Raw genomic sequence first — 14421 nt, 5'->3', positions numbered from 1 at the left:
AAGGCATTTACCTGTTGTGCAACGTGATAGGTGACAAATTAAAAGATATTTCAGTTCCCATCTGGACCAGAAGTGGTGCCTTTTACATAAACTCCACAGTCTCTCCACCGTAGATGCATTCTTGTGGTGTCTTGATGACGTGATGTCACACGTCTTCTAAAATTTAGAAATATTAAAAGGGCTTGGAAACTGGTGACTATGAAGGTCATCACACCATTCTGTGGCCTCCTGTTCCCGGATGTTGGCATGGTGGTTCTCTTTCTACCCTGATTCTTTAATTCTTTCGACTCTTTATCGCCCGTCTGCATTTTCTCCTGTCAATAAGCCTTTTTAAAGAGGACCTCATACATGAATAGTCCTCTTTCAGCACATGTCATGTGACCACCTTAATTCATTAGTTACAATAATAGACTTTCAACAGAGGAGGATCTGTTCCTTAAAATGACTTCCCAACCTACTCACCATTTTAAGAGTGAAGGAAGCTGAAATTTTTTCTCTCAATCTCCTCATCTTCATCTCTTCAAGGTCTCATATTTCTGGAGTATATTATCATTTTAGCACGAAAGTACAGAGATGCAAGCAATCAGGTAAGACATTTCTCATTTATGACAACAGGGATCAGAATGATAATTAGTGACAGTTGCAAAGGAAAATCACAGTAAAAGTAATTCACATTTTTGAGTTCCAGCTATGTGGAAACGTCTGTCTGCACAAAAAAACCCCAAAAAACTACAAAAGTCAAAACCTGTGATCTTTAGGTTAACAATTTTGAGTGTGTGTGTGGGTGTGTGTGTATAAAACATTTCCTCCTGTAATCATTTCTAACTCATCAGGTCCCTAATTGCCCCCAAATGGTCTTCGGAGGCACGTCTGGAGGGGAAGACGGCGATAGTAACGGGTGCCAACACAGGAATAGGCAAAGAGACGGCTAAAGACCTGGCTAGCAGAGGCAAGCCAACACAGCTGCACCACTCCGAGGGTCTAATTAAAGCTGACATATTCTTGTTTCACTCATGTGGAATAAAACTCATGCCAGGATAGCAAATTTAGTGATGAAATCATGTGAAATGACACTGGTTTTATGAGATCGGAGCCCTCTAATCTCGCTCTCTCTCTCTCTCTCTCTCTCTCTCTCTCTCTCTCTCTCTCTCTCTCTCTCTCTCTCTCTCTCTGTCTGTCTGTCTTTTAAGGTGCTCGGGTGATTTTGGCATGCCGAGACATGACAAGGGGAGAGCAGGCGGCTCGAGACATCATGAGGGAGGTGGTGGGAGCCAAGGTAGTCGCCAGGCAACTGGATCTAGCTGACACCAAATCAATTTGTCAGTTTGCTGAGAATGTCTACAACAGTGAGTGGTACACACACACACACGCACACATATGCAGATACAGAATATTCTATCTAACATGTAAAAGCATATTTTTGTGATCATTTCCAGCTGAGAAGAATCTTCACTACCTGATCAACAATGCGGGCGTGGCTATTTGCCCATATGCAACCACTGTGGATGGCTATGAGATGCAGTTTGGAGTCAATCACCTGGGTAAGACGTGATGAATGCAAACCTTTCTTGATTAGAATGAGAATTAGCTGATTCTCCTCTCAACTTTTTTAGTCTTCAATCTCATTGTTTTTTTTGTCCTCTTCTCACACACTCAGGTCATTTCTTCCTGACCTTCCTGCTACTGGACTTGCTGAAACACTCCGCCCCATCTCGGGTTATCAACGTGTCTTCAGTCGTTCACGCAATGGGCAAGATCCAGTTTGATGACCTGAATGGGGAGAAAAACTACCACCCAGTCAGGGCCTATGCACAGAGCAAGCTGGCTAATGTCCTATTTACCAGAGAGCTAGCCAAAAGAACTGAGGGTACGCTGTGTGTGTGTGTGTGGGGGGGGGAGAGACAGAGTCTTTAAGTCTCTTTCACCATGCATGAAAAATGGATCTGCATCTTTTTGCTAGTGTGAGAGTCTCATGTCCTAACCACAGTGGCTTCAGGGGAGGACACCAGCAGGGAGGAACACTTCGGTGGATAAAACTGTTTCATAAGAATCGAGCAAGGCTCCATCTATAACATCATATTTGTCAGACTTACTGTTAGTTGAAGTATTTGTTGCCTGAAGTAATATTTCTTTTGTTGTAATGCAGTATTATGTTCAAACCTCCATCGAGGCCATAAACAGAGGACCAAACCTTAGGGGAACATGCACATGGTGGTGAAGGAGGCTTTGTGGTGAACGGAGCAGCTTGACTCAGAATCTGAAAATATCCCCTCCACAGATGCTGGGTGATCTTTTCTGTTGGGAGGCTTAGAGAGTTGACATTTTCAGTTCCACTCAGGCCACCAGGCCTTTGTCTCTCTGGATGTTGATGGTGTCTGCAAATGGTTGCTGGTTTGATCCTCCGCTCCCTCTGTGACTGTGTCCAAATGTCCTTGAGCAAGATCCTGAACCCTTAATTCCCCTGTCGCAAAGGGTGCGTTTCCACTGGCTCACTTACGTTTAGTTTAAGCAAAAACCAGGCATAACGCTGCCTCCTCCTCATCCATTGTTGCTGTGTCACACACAAATTATGCTGGGGAACTCTAGGCCGGTGAGGCTGACATGATACCCAGTGCTAGAGGAAATGCACCTGCACCCAGCGGTGCCGACCGCAGCCAGTGGAAATGCACTCTAAGACCCACCCTTGAGTTCTTGGCAATAGTTTAGTTGCTCCTGATGATGGTTGGCATGTTGCAGCTCTGAACATCAGAGTGTATGTGAGGAAACATTGTAAACCACTGTGGAGGTGGAAGTGCGCTATTTAAATACAGTCATTCACCATTCATTTTCTTAATAACAGGAATAATCATAAAAAAGGGATTAAGCCAAATACGTTTTTACAATTTTATCTGTCGTTACACAGAAAGGGATTTAAAAAGTGTTCTTGTCTATTGTTGCTCTGCACTGCTTTGTACATGGCCATGAATCAAAGCTTGGCCCAATTCTTTTTCTGTCTTTGACCACTGGGACTTTTTAGCATTTCAACAAACTACAAGCACTTTTTTAGAACCTACGTGTAATGATTATTGCACCATGGATCCCGACTATGAGCTAAGAATAATTAGTCCCTCCATGATTTCAGAGTTTTTGTGTGTGTGTGTGTGTGTGTGTGTGTGTGTGTGTGTGTGTGTGTGTGTGTGTGTGTGTGTGTGTGTGTGTGTGTGTGTGAGATCATGATTTTTCCCGCAGCTTTCCTTAAAAAGTGACTTTCTGGTGGTAAAATTTGTTGAACTTTCAAGTTGTGATTTGATACAAGAATTGCTGTTCGTTAACGCCCTTCTATCTACTAGCAATTTCTCTCTATGTTTAGTCGTTCTTTATGAGAGAAAGAAGTGTGAGAGTTTAGATCTTGATTTGTTCTATTTTCCAAAATTGTAAAAAAAAAAAAAGACAAAAGAACTAAACCGATGTAATTCACTACTTTTTGTCAGGTAGTGTTGGGGAAATTACATCATTTTTGAAACTGTTGGTTCCCACATCAACAAAAAACATTTCCCAAACTTTTGCATCAACAGTGCAAGAATTCTGAACCTTTGTAAGTCCCCTCATATTCCACTGAGTAAGACTGATTTTGCAGTAATTCATGTCATCGCGGAATCCCAATATTCCGTAGGGACTGACTAATATTGCATTTGCGGCACTATGTAAACTTCTTGAAAAAGATATCTCATGCTGACTTCATGCTGTTGCCTCCAGTTCTCGGTGTTATGGCGTACGCCGTGGACCCTGGCATGGTGAACACTGAGATAGCGAGGCACATAAGGCTCCCCCTGGCAGGCCTGATGAAAACCTTCAGTTTCATGCTCAAGTCAGCTGCCGAGGGAGCTTATACCATCATCTACTGCACCGTCACACCCGAGAACCAGCTGCAGACTGGAGGATTCTACAAGTGAGTTTGGAGCGCCATAGCAACCAAGTATCAGACGGAATCTGAGTTGAATCAAATCAGTCAGCGTCAAAACTAGTCTTGAAAGGTGCTAAAATAACCCAGGGAGAAACAGCTTATCTCACTGACTTCCTTCCACGCAGGGACTGTCGCAGAGTGGGGAGCTCCAGGGCCGGGCAAGATGACGGCACCGCCTTGAAGCTGTGGGCTGTCAGCTGCTCCCTGCTCAGCATCCGCTGGAGATAAACTCACACTACCATAACCTCACCCCACCCCATCCCTCGCATGCTATGAAGCAATATTCAAGTGCAGACTACAAATATGATGCTGAACACTTCCGCATTTTGTCCAGCACTGAAGACAGGATGTGTGTGGTGGATGTGAGCTGGTATCAGACAGAATCTGAAGTTGTTAGATGGATGAAGGCTGGCAGGTAAATGAATAAAGAGAACAGCTGCTAATAATAAACATGACTCATATTCCAAACGGTTTGCCTGTGTGTAAATCTTTGAATCGGTGACTATTATTCTTTTCAGAATGTATTTAAAACAGACACAAAATGAAAAACAAACCAAACCCATCCATCCATCCATTTTCTTCCGCTTATGCTGTTAAGGGTTGGGGGGGGGGGGGCTGGAGCCTAATAATACCAATGAAGTCTTAGTAATTAACTGAGTTATTATTTACATTGAGTCAACATGAAATATCTTCTTGGATGAATTACTTCAGTTGCTTTCAAAAGTTAGTCCCATTTTTGACATTTTCAAGTGCGTGTCACCAGTACTACTTTGGCGTCGATCCCAAATCTTTGGAGGTCTACCTGGAACCCTGTGGTACACATGGACTTCATTGATATCCTTTAATATTGACAAAATCATCAGAATAAATGAGTTTATTCTGATGACTTTAGCAGTGTGGTCACTTTTGTCTTCTGTCCTGGTAAAACTGCTTTACTTTACTATTACACAATCCTACTAGTTGGACACAGCTAGAACATACATCATCTACACACACACACACACACACACACACACACACACACACACACACACACACACACACACACACTTGCTGATAGAGCAAAAGATACGAGCAAGAGGCAAGAGAGGAGAATTCTGTTAAAAATTATATTATTTTCTATGTTTACTACATTTTGTGTTTGTGTGCTCCAACAAAAAAAGGAAAGAAAGAAAAATCCCCGTCCATCTGACCTGGGAGGACCTCCAGTGGCCAGACGTCAAAATTGCAACAATATCATGATTCAGGTGATCGTATTACAGCACATTTCTCACCCAGTATTCTGTTCGTATAGATGCCCCCGTCTCTATCAGCTCATATTTTTATAGCACTGGTACAGTCCCAGTCATGCCCCCCACTACTGAGGGAACTAACACAATTATTTCCTGACAGATCTCGCAGCTCTTGGTCCTGCAGACAGACAGCAGGAAGCAGCGGGGGAGAGCTGTCTGTGTGTGTGTGTGTGTGTGTGTGTGTGTGTGTGTGTGTGTGTGTGTGTGTGTGTCCCTGCCTGCAACTTGCGAATCAATTATGCGTCAGCTTGCCACTGATTGGCTGAGCCCTGAGATTGCGATGACAAACACAGGGTGGTGGTTGTGGTGGTGGTGGTGATGGTGGTGGTGGTGGTGGTGGTGGTGGTGTGGGGGTGTGTGTGACAACCACGACACCCAGTGATGTGAAGTGCTGTGAACACCGAAGGAGCCACATTGTTCATTTCTTGCAGAAGTGTCTGGCTGGTCCTGAGGGAGGATGTACTGCAGGTAGGACACAGTACAGATTATAGGAATTACAGCAGTGTTCGGGTTAGGTTCTAAATGAAAAAGCTGTTTTTCTTTGTTGATCATCATGCTTATGTCACTTTGATCATTTGTTTCTGTAATCTGAGTTCAAACATATCCAATATTTTTTCTTAATGTTGTGTATGCTGAAACACTGCAAGTGCTTAGGATAGAATAGTTTGTATAGAAAGTAGATCATGCGGATATAACCTGGAAACTCTTCATCGTGTGTGTGTGTGTGTGTGTGTGTGTGTGTGTGTGTGTGTGTGTGTGTGCTCGTATGTGCGCATTGAGGAGTGTGTGCTGTAATCGGTGGTCATCTGAGGAGAGGCTAGATGGGAAAACTGTCATCGTCACCGGAGCCAACACCGGTATAGGCAAAGAGACAGCCAGAGACCTGGCAGCCAGAGGTACACTCTCTCTCTCTCTTTCTCTCCCTCTCTCCATCTTTTTTCCCTCCCATGTTCACAAACTTCCAGCCTGCGTGTGACTTAAACATTCCAAACGTTTTCTCAGAATTAAAAGCTTCTGAAGATTAGGTGGGTTAACACCATAAAGCATTTAAAAAGTATCCTCCATCCTGAGACTTCCAGCACGAAATAATCCCTCTCCCCTATTGAATTGGCTCATATCTTTCAAGACATTTTAATCTCAGCATATCTGACCTTTTATAAATTTTCAAGAATGCGTTCGTTCCCTGACTAAATCCCAAGAACAGACAGGAATGCCAAGAAAAATGGCAGCAATTGAAGACAGACGAGGCGTTAAGGGGGGGGGGGGGGCGACAGAGGGAGCATTGTGAGGGTCTGCGCCCCTCCTGAGCCAGACAGGCAACAAAAGAAAGATGGAAGCGTACACACACACACGCACGCACACGCACACACGCACGCACGCACGCACGCACGCACGCACGCACGCACGCACAAACAATCCCTGAGTGAGTTTCTGAAAACTTGTTCTGAATGTTTGATTCTTTTCAGTGAGCACGTCATTAGAAACTGAATGATTTATTTTACCAATAAAGCACGTTAACACATTTAAATATGAATAAACTTCAATTCTGAGGAATGACGAGTGGAAAAAAGACCAGACAGAACAGAGAGAACAGCCTCTAGACTAGAGAAGAATAATAGCACCATGCTTCATGTCTCTGCATATGGCTGTCAAATTATCGCATCACCTTCCAGGAAATTGTATTATGCAACACAGTAATGACACCATGATTGGATTTCCAAAGATTTATTCGAAAAGTTTAGGCTGCACTTCTCTTTTTATTGGCAAAATTGCCCTGAATCGTTTCTTTGTTGTGGTTAATGTTTATTTTTGATGCTGAAATGAATGTCACGATCATATATTGGAGTATAGCAGGCATGACTTTCTTATTTTCCTATAGTGATAATAGTCACGCACGCTGTGTGTTATTGAACTCTGCACATTCTCACCGTGGTCTGTTTACTGTTGTTACCTCATCGAGTGAACTTGGCCACAGAAGCGTTGTGGGAACAATGGAGTTTCTCCCATGTGGGAACAGCAGGAGAGAAACAAAGACACTGTGAAGGGATTCAGACGCTCCAACTGAGTAATGGTCCTCCTCTTCCATAATTGCTGGGCACTGCAGTGATTATGTGTGTGTGTGTGTGTGTGTGTGTGTGTGTGTGTGTGTGTGTGTGTGTGTGTGTGTGTGTGAGGAGGGGAGGGAAGGAGGGGCCTGTCTGTTTGTTAGTTTGTGTGCTGCATGGATGTTTTTCTGTGTGAGAGTCCAAGAGCTTTTTTCTGAGCTCATTAAGAGAGCATGCATCATAATTTGCTTCACAGGCGAATGTGAAAGGGGCGGTGGGGTACAAACATTTGAATATAAAACAATGGTGAGATTAAGCTGCCTGTATGTGTGTGTAAAGTTTTAAGTGAATGATTTAAGCCCCCCTGATGAATCTTTATCTTATAAATATGTCTGAAGCACAAGCCAGACAAATGTTTGCTCTGTGGTTTACGGTGTCACTGACTGGCTACAGAAATGAAAGGAGCTCGTATGTCCATCCGCATCAGAGGCCTGCAGGGCCGTGGGTGGGTCTGTTGGCCTATGTTCATTTTTAGCATGTTTCTGAAAAAAAAAAAGCCCCTTTAGTACCAAATAAGTTATCCAACTTGACAAAATACTGAAAAATGGTTGAAACGCTCTGGAGATGCACCCATGGGAACAGCAGAAAGTGTCAGTGGACGCAGCACAACAGCGGAAGCCTGAGTCCAGACTAGCAAAAGCACCTGGTTCTGGGGCTTTTGATTCTGACAGAGCAAGCACTACCAGGGCTAGCCTAGCCACTGGGAGTGCTAGGGCTGTGTGTGTGTGTGTGTGTGTGTGTGTGTGTGTGTGTGTGTGTGTGTGTGTGTGTGTGTGTGTGTGTGTGTGTGTGTGTGTGCCGGAAAAAGTTTGGGAAGGAAAAAGTTTGGGAAGGAAGGAAGGGAAAGACTTTGGATGAGTTTAAGATTTAAATGACATTTGCGACTCCGACGACTTGCCTCTATGTCGAACCGATCTGCCTCTAAATTCCACCTAGTCTTCCCTGGCCTTTGCTTCACTCTCCAATCAGGTTCGGTTAAATTTGGCCTGCTAATTTTTGCATCATCTTACTAAAAGCCGGACCTTGTGTTTCAGGTGCACGCATCATCATGGCGTGCAGAGACCTGGAGAGAGCAGAGGAAGCCAGGTCCGAGATTTTGGAAGACACAGGAAATGAGAATGTGGTCATCAGGAAATTGGATTTATCCGACACCAGGTCCATAAGAGCCTTCGCTGAACGCATCAACAAAGGTAGAAAACAGGGCTTAAAGATTTTATGTTGTATCGATCCATTCCTCAACTGTTGTTATATTTTCACGTGTCAGAGGATGGAAACATTGTCTACCAGGGCTGGGCAATACATGGGTATATATGGAATACTGTGATATTATGTATTTATTTCAAAATTGAAATAAATTGTGAATTATGGTCAACAATTTTGGTGTCTCAATCAGGGCATGCGGAAAAACAAACCCCTCCAAAATGTTTGAAAATGCAAATCTAAGTTGACTGTATCTCAAGGATGTTTGTAGGAGGAGGAGGATTTCTCTCCTGAACCAATTATCATGACACATTGATCATTTTTAAATATGAAAAGAACCTCTGAATTTCATGTTCTCCTTTTCCCATTTCCTATATTGAACAGACCTGTAGACAAACTCCACATTATATTCTCTCATTTTTTTTCTTTTATATGTGTTTATTTGTGCACTTACAAAGTTTTCCGTATCAATTAGTCTCAATATGACATTACTGGAAAATACTGTACTGTAATAACACCCCATCATATGTGATATCCTTTGTCTAGAGGAGAAACAAGTGAATATTTTGATAAACAATGCCGGCATCATGATGTGTCCCTACTCCAAGACTGTTGATGGCTTCGAAATGCAGTTAGGAGTTAATCATTTGGGTAAGTCCTCTTTTTAAGAATCTGATAAGCAACAAATATTTCAAAATGTGTTAAAAATGTCATGTTGCACTGTACCGTCATGTGTTTCTGTAATAAATAACACAATGATCGTCCTGTTTAAAAAAAAAGGTACTGTACAGGCAAGTAGATTTGACATATTGTGTGTCTTGTTTGTCTAATTAATCGGAAGCACACATATTTAACCAAGCTAATCAGACTGAAAACATTCACTGTTTTCTCCAAGCGTCAAGTATTTTGGCTGTACTGGACCGTGGCGTCCCTCCAAGTGATCTCTGGGATGCTGGTATTTTTGTCCCAGACTGACAGAGACAAGAACATGGGGTGCTTGTCGCCCACACACATATGCACACGCACACACACGCGCGCACGCACACATAGATACATACATTCATCCCATTCATCCCATCCATCCATTCAAGGACCATCAGGATTTTCAATTAGGGGTTCAGTATCTTGCTCAAGAATACTTGGACATGATTACCGGGGGAGGATCGAACCAGCGACCCTCCGGTTCCTCGACGGCCACTCCACTCTGAGCAGATGCGTACATATCTGTGCAAACTTCCTTCATGTGTTTATATGTACTTCTACTGACTGTAAACTTGGCAAGTTCAGCAGTTTAACAGGAAACAGAGAACAATAGTGGGAGAGCAAAAATATTTGAAGCCTTAAGTGTACCTCCAAGTACACTAGGACTATTGCAGAGAGCACTCTCCACATTAATCCGTTTTTCATAATCCTCTCAGTGATTAATTCTATGTTAGGCCATGAATGATGTCATCGCAGCAGGTATCATGTTAAATACAGGGTTTTTTTAGAGATTGTAAAGAGAGGCTTTAAGCATTTTCATCAATTGTTGGAACTGGACGTCAAAGTGGAGAAAAATGACATGGTCTTTATGTTATGGTGGCTACATTTTCAGTGCAATTCTGTTTTATGGACCTTGGATTGTATTTTGTCTCAAAATCTCTAACCTTGGTCTTCTCACTTTGATCTCAGGGCTCAGACTCTACTCTCCAACTTTGATCTCTGGTCTACGTCTTACATTGCTTACACAAAACGTGACAATGCCATTGCATAATTCAACGCATTATCAGCCGAAGTCTGCACGTTTATGTGGGGGCCGCACTTCTGCTGCACAAATCACGGATTTCCATGCAAAATACACAAAATATGCAGGGCTTGCATGATTCAATAATTCCCGCATTTTTGTTGCAAAACGGTCACACATATTTTTGCAGAAAGTAGGAAATATTGCGTTTAACTTACAGAAGTGCAGCCATTTTTCCACCTGTTGCCTTGGGAACACTGTGAAGTGATGTCATCGGAAAGCAGCAAACACTGCGAAGAAGACACGATGAAGTCTGCAGATCAGTCGCCTTTGCCAACAAAAATAAGCTTGGAACTTGTTTGACTCATCAGCGTTTTGTAAGTTTGAGCCACGTGTTTATTTAGATCGGAAATAAAACAAGATGAGAACTTAATTATTCCCAGCACTTTCTGTGGTGCGGTATGCTTTCTTATTGGAAATGACTCTTTTCATTTTGGTCGTAGTGAGAACAGAGTGTTGGGGAAATCCCCTTTTTTTTCGTATTCATCAATCCTCAGTTTTTGCAAGTTCCTGCAATTTCATCGCATAAAATTGCAGAAATATCCCTTTTAAGGAAATTTGCCTGCATAATCAAGGATTTTTGCCCGCAACAATCACAAAAAAACTCCACATTTTCTAGAAGGACTGCTTTATTAATTGTAGCAGTTTTTGTTTGAGGGGCAGGGCCATGGGTTGTGTGATGTCACAAAACCTCCCTGACATTGTATGCAGGGATGAGGGAGTACACTATTTTCTATGTCTGTAGCTACAAGTGTACCAGTACAACCACCAAAAGGACCTGTATCTGCACTTTGGGGCGCGGGGTCTGATCCAGAAGTGACTGTGGCTTAGCGAGGAAGTTTGCCCTACACATGCCAGTGTATTCATTTGCTAGCCAGATGGTTGGGTTTTGTTATTAATGTTTCAATGAACTGACAGTCGTCTGCTTTTCTAGCGACCTGCAACCCTTTCCCGCCTCGAATCCCCCCCCCCCCCAGCAAGAATAATAACACGTTGTTATTGCTCAGACTTGTCATGACCGATATATCTGTACAGAACATTATTTTCATCTGAGTATCTGGCTCATGTCTACCACTTTGATCTCGTGGATCCTTGACACTGCTTTGTGGCAACCACCTTCAGAACCGTCTCCCTGCAGACGCGTTCCCCCAGAAACCAGCGCTGCGGTCTGAGGCTGCAGTGAACTTCCTAGTGTTGATCCCAAAGAAAAAGTTTTTCTTGTTTCAAATATCTTTTATTGAGCAGTTGAGTTTCAGTTAGGTTGCATGTACATTCTCATTTGAAATTGTATTTTTGTGCATGTGCAAATCAAAAGAAGTCACAAGTATTTGACGCAACATAACATACTCAGCTATACACACTATCTGTTTGAAAGAAAGGAGAAAAAGGAACATTTTTAATACATTATGCTGAATTTGAAACAGCACATGTAGATTTTATACCTTTTTTTGCTTCTTTTTTTTTTTTTTTTAACCAACATGTACATCCACAGTTTGGTGGAAATGTCCAAAGCCTGTAGTTTCAAGTTTAAAGCTCCAGGTAGTCAGCACTATCAACTCCTCTATGTTTGCTTGTCTCTTACTGGCGATCCCCATCAGTTAGAATAACAGTTAATTAAGTCAAACACATACATGCTCACTCTGCGTACACTTCTTGTAAGATTTAAAGATGGTCAGGGTTGAATGGAACTATTTTGGGTCAGTGTTGCACAACACTCAAGACGCGTATGGAGAGAGTCTTAGTTACACACCTCTAATGCAAATATATCCTGATGTTTGCAAATTGCTGTGTCTGGACTCTCCTCAGGTCACTTCCTGTTGACTTACCTGTTGCTGGACCTTATCAAGTGGTCAGTGCCAGCCCGTATCATTGTGGTGGCATCAGTAGCCCACACCTGGACCGGCCTTCGACTGGATGATATCAACAGTGACAGCAGTTATGATACCATGAAGGCCTACGGACAGAGCAAGCTTGCTAACGTCCTCTTTGCGCGCTCTCTCGCACAACACTTAAAAGGTGAGCTGAGAGGTTTCAGTGTATTTATGTGTGCTCTTTGTAGGTGGCTAAGCAAATGCTGTGTGTATACCTGTGACAGGAACAGGGGTGAGTGTGTTCTCTCTACACCCGGGGGTGGTGCAGTCAGACTTGTGGAGGCACCAGCATCAGTGTATCCAGGTGGCGGTGAAGATCTTCAGGATTTTCACCAAGACGACAGTGGAGGGAGCGCAAACCACCATCTACTGCGCTGTACAGCCCGGCTTGGAGGGTCAGAGCGGAGGCTACTTCAGGTACTTTGAGCACTTACGTGCTCGGCATCATGCTGCTGCTACAGTAAGCTTGGAATAAATAAACCTACAATGAAGACAAAATGAAAATGCAGTCTTTTACTTCTCAACCTCATGCCAGTGGAAGGTTGGGTGAAGCCTTGACTTACCAAGTTTTTAGTCCATGTTTTTAGCCTCACTGTTCACATGACGTCATGTCTTGAGTGATATTACTTATAAAAATAACTTTTTATTCTCTTGATTTTTTTCAATTGTATATATATATTTTTTTTTGTGGAGGAGGAGCAGCAACCCAAAAAAAAGGATGACAATGGGACAGAAAAGGAAAAGGGAAAAACAAACCAATTTCACACATATGAAATAATATATATACATATGAAATAATATATATATCTTTTCAAATTTCTTTTTTTTGTTTTTTTTTTACACATTAACCTTTAATGTAACACCTAGGGCTCACTATTTTGTTCACTTTCAACACAAAGTGTATAAAACGTGTCATTCTCTGTCCCTGTGTGTTCAGTGACTGCGCCCCCGCGAGCTGCTCCAGGATGGCTTCCGATGACGATTTGGCCCAGAAACTATGGGAGATCAGCTGCAACATGCTCGGCATCACCTGGCAGTGATTAGTGGTAAAGGTACTGCAGAGGGAAGGACAATGTACAATCATCATCATTGGAACAGCACTGCTAAGCACTTTTATAGAGGCATCCGTCCATGTTGCGTACAATTTGTAATTTCTGTTGTTGCAGTATTCCAAAAGGCAAGTGAACTACATTCCTCAAACAGTATCATGTAGTTTTGTTAGCTGACTGCGTTTGCTGAATTTGAAAAATGTCTTTGTACTGTACTTAACTAAAGTTTTCTATTAATACACACACACACACACACACAAATATATGTGGCTGAAAATTGTTCTGCTGGTTTTTAATGTTTTTGTTGTCCTTCTGCAATATTGCTGCATGTAAAAAGTACTTTTTTTTTTCAAATTTACATCATCGATACATAGTTTTCTGCTTGAGTGGCACTTCTCTATTATCTTGAAAAGGTCCAACCTCTGATATAAAGTAAACATTTCACATGTGTCATGTCAAGGCTTCAGCAAACCCTTGGATATATCCACATCATGTACATATTGTAGAAATTAAAATTGTCAGACTACAAAAGGTTATGTGTTTGTCTTCCTTTTCTATATACTTACAGGATGTTACAATGCTTCATTATAGCGGGCGTTTGACTCAAATAAATTTCATTAATTAACATAACTTAGTACAGTCATGCATTCAAGCATCAAAGAAAGATGTAGTATACAGCACCGTTGGCAGAATGCTTTATGAAAAATGTAGTGAACTTCTGCTCAGGAGCTTTTTTTGGTATTAAATATCGAATTAAACTGCAATTCTCAATGGGAACAAACGTTACGAGAGGAATTCTATTCAGTGATCTAAATCTAAATCACATGAGGGAGTGTTTAAGACCAATGGAATGCAGCATGAGCAAGTGGAGTAACTGGAGTGGTGTGGCCAACACTCTCCCCCACATTATTATGACTGAAGCCTGATCTTGGTCTCTAATTAGCGTATCAGTGAAAGACAAGATCCTATTTCATACACTTGAGCATCCAAAAGGGTGAAATAGAATAGAATAGAATAGAATAGAATAGAACAGAATAGGTGAAAGCTAATGTGTAATTTTCTTCTTTACTCTTAACATTTGGATTGCTTTTGTCTCACCTGTGCTCTTGTTGTCTTCCTTGCTTTTTCTTTAAAGAGCAAAAAAAAAAAAGGTATCAATCATCACAAAATTCTGTGTT

The 14421-nt window shown here is 42.2% G+C and overlaps 2 protein-coding genes across 5 annotated transcripts; both read left to right on the top strand.

Annotated features, from left to right (window-relative positions):
• The first annotated feature begins 446 nt into the window (after positions 1–446).
• Positions 447–5125, top strand: LOC147241757 (retinol dehydrogenase 12). Of its 2 annotated transcripts, XR_015110810.1 has the most exons (8): positions 447–587; positions 834–949; positions 1191–1346; positions 1437–1541; positions 1658–1867; positions 3736–3928; positions 4069–4358; positions 5107–5125. XR_015110810.1 is itself a non-coding variant. In XM_086190760.1 (7 exons), exons 1-7 carry the CDS (start codon positions 574–576, stop codon positions 4169–4171), a joined length of 897 nt encoding a protein of 298 aa, XP_086046886.1. In that variant the 5' UTR covers positions 447–573; the 3' UTR covers positions 4172–4485. The 2 variants fall into 2 exon arrangements, 1 of the variants encoding a protein (XP_086046886.1); XM_086190760.1 differs by lacking the exon at positions 5107–5125 and having other exon boundaries at positions 4069–4485.
• Positions 5126–5580: 455 nt separating this feature from the next.
• LOC147241756 (retinol dehydrogenase 12) lies at positions 5581–13764 on the top strand. Of its 3 annotated transcripts, none has more exons than XM_086190762.1 (7): positions 5581–5703; positions 6016–6131; positions 8375–8530; positions 9087–9191; positions 12130–12339; positions 12419–12611; positions 13132–13763. In XM_086190762.1, the coding sequence occupies exons 1-7, from the start codon at positions 5693–5695 to the stop codon at positions 13232–13234; spliced, it is 894 nt and encodes a 297-aa protein (XP_086046888.1). In that variant the 5' UTR covers positions 5581–5692; the 3' UTR covers positions 13235–13763. The 3 variants fall into 3 exon arrangements, with proteins under 3 accessions (XP_086046888.1, XP_086046890.1, XP_086046887.1); XM_086190764.1 differs by having other exon boundaries at positions 5583–5703; positions 6019–6131; XM_086190761.1 differs by lacking the exon at positions 5581–5703 and having other exon boundaries at positions 5987–6131; positions 13132–13764.
• The last annotated feature ends 657 nt before the right edge of the window (positions 13765–14421 follow it).

The sequence above is a fragment of the Aulostomus chinensis genome, chromosome 21 (assembly GCF_037954235.1).
Source record: "Aulostomus chinensis isolate RoL2024-O1b breed Wild chromosome 21, RoL_Achi_v1.0, whole genome shotgun sequence".
NCBI classification, from domain to species: Eukaryota; Metazoa; Chordata; class Actinopteri; order Syngnathiformes; family Aulostomidae; genus Aulostomus; species Aulostomus chinensis.
Note: the sequence above shows the minus strand (reverse complement) of the source record. Positions and strands in the feature narration are given on the sequence as shown.

Bases quoted from the DNA above. Each gene is read 5' to 3' on its own strand.
- LOC147241757 (XM_086190760.1), top strand. The intron at 1,868-3,735 runs GTACGCTGTGTG...TGTTGCCTCCAG, and splicing joins GCTAGCCAAAAGAACTGAGG to TTCTCGGTGTTATGGCGTAC. The intron at 3,929-4,068 runs GTGAGTTTGGAG...CCTTCCACGCAG, and splicing joins CAGACTGGAGGATTCTACAA to GGACTGTCGCAGAGTGGGGA.
- LOC147241756 (XM_086190761.1), top strand. From the start codon at position 6,002: ATGTGCGCATTGAGGAGTGTGTGCTGTAATCGGTGGTCATCTGAGGAG. The intron at 8,531-9,086 runs GTAGAAAACAGG...TCCTTTGTCTAG, and splicing joins CGCTGAACGCATCAACAAAG to AGGAGAAACAAGTGAATATT. The intron at 9,192-12,129 runs GTAAGTCCTCTT...GACTCTCCTCAG, and splicing joins GTTAGGAGTTAATCATTTGG to GTCACTTCCTGTTGACTTAC.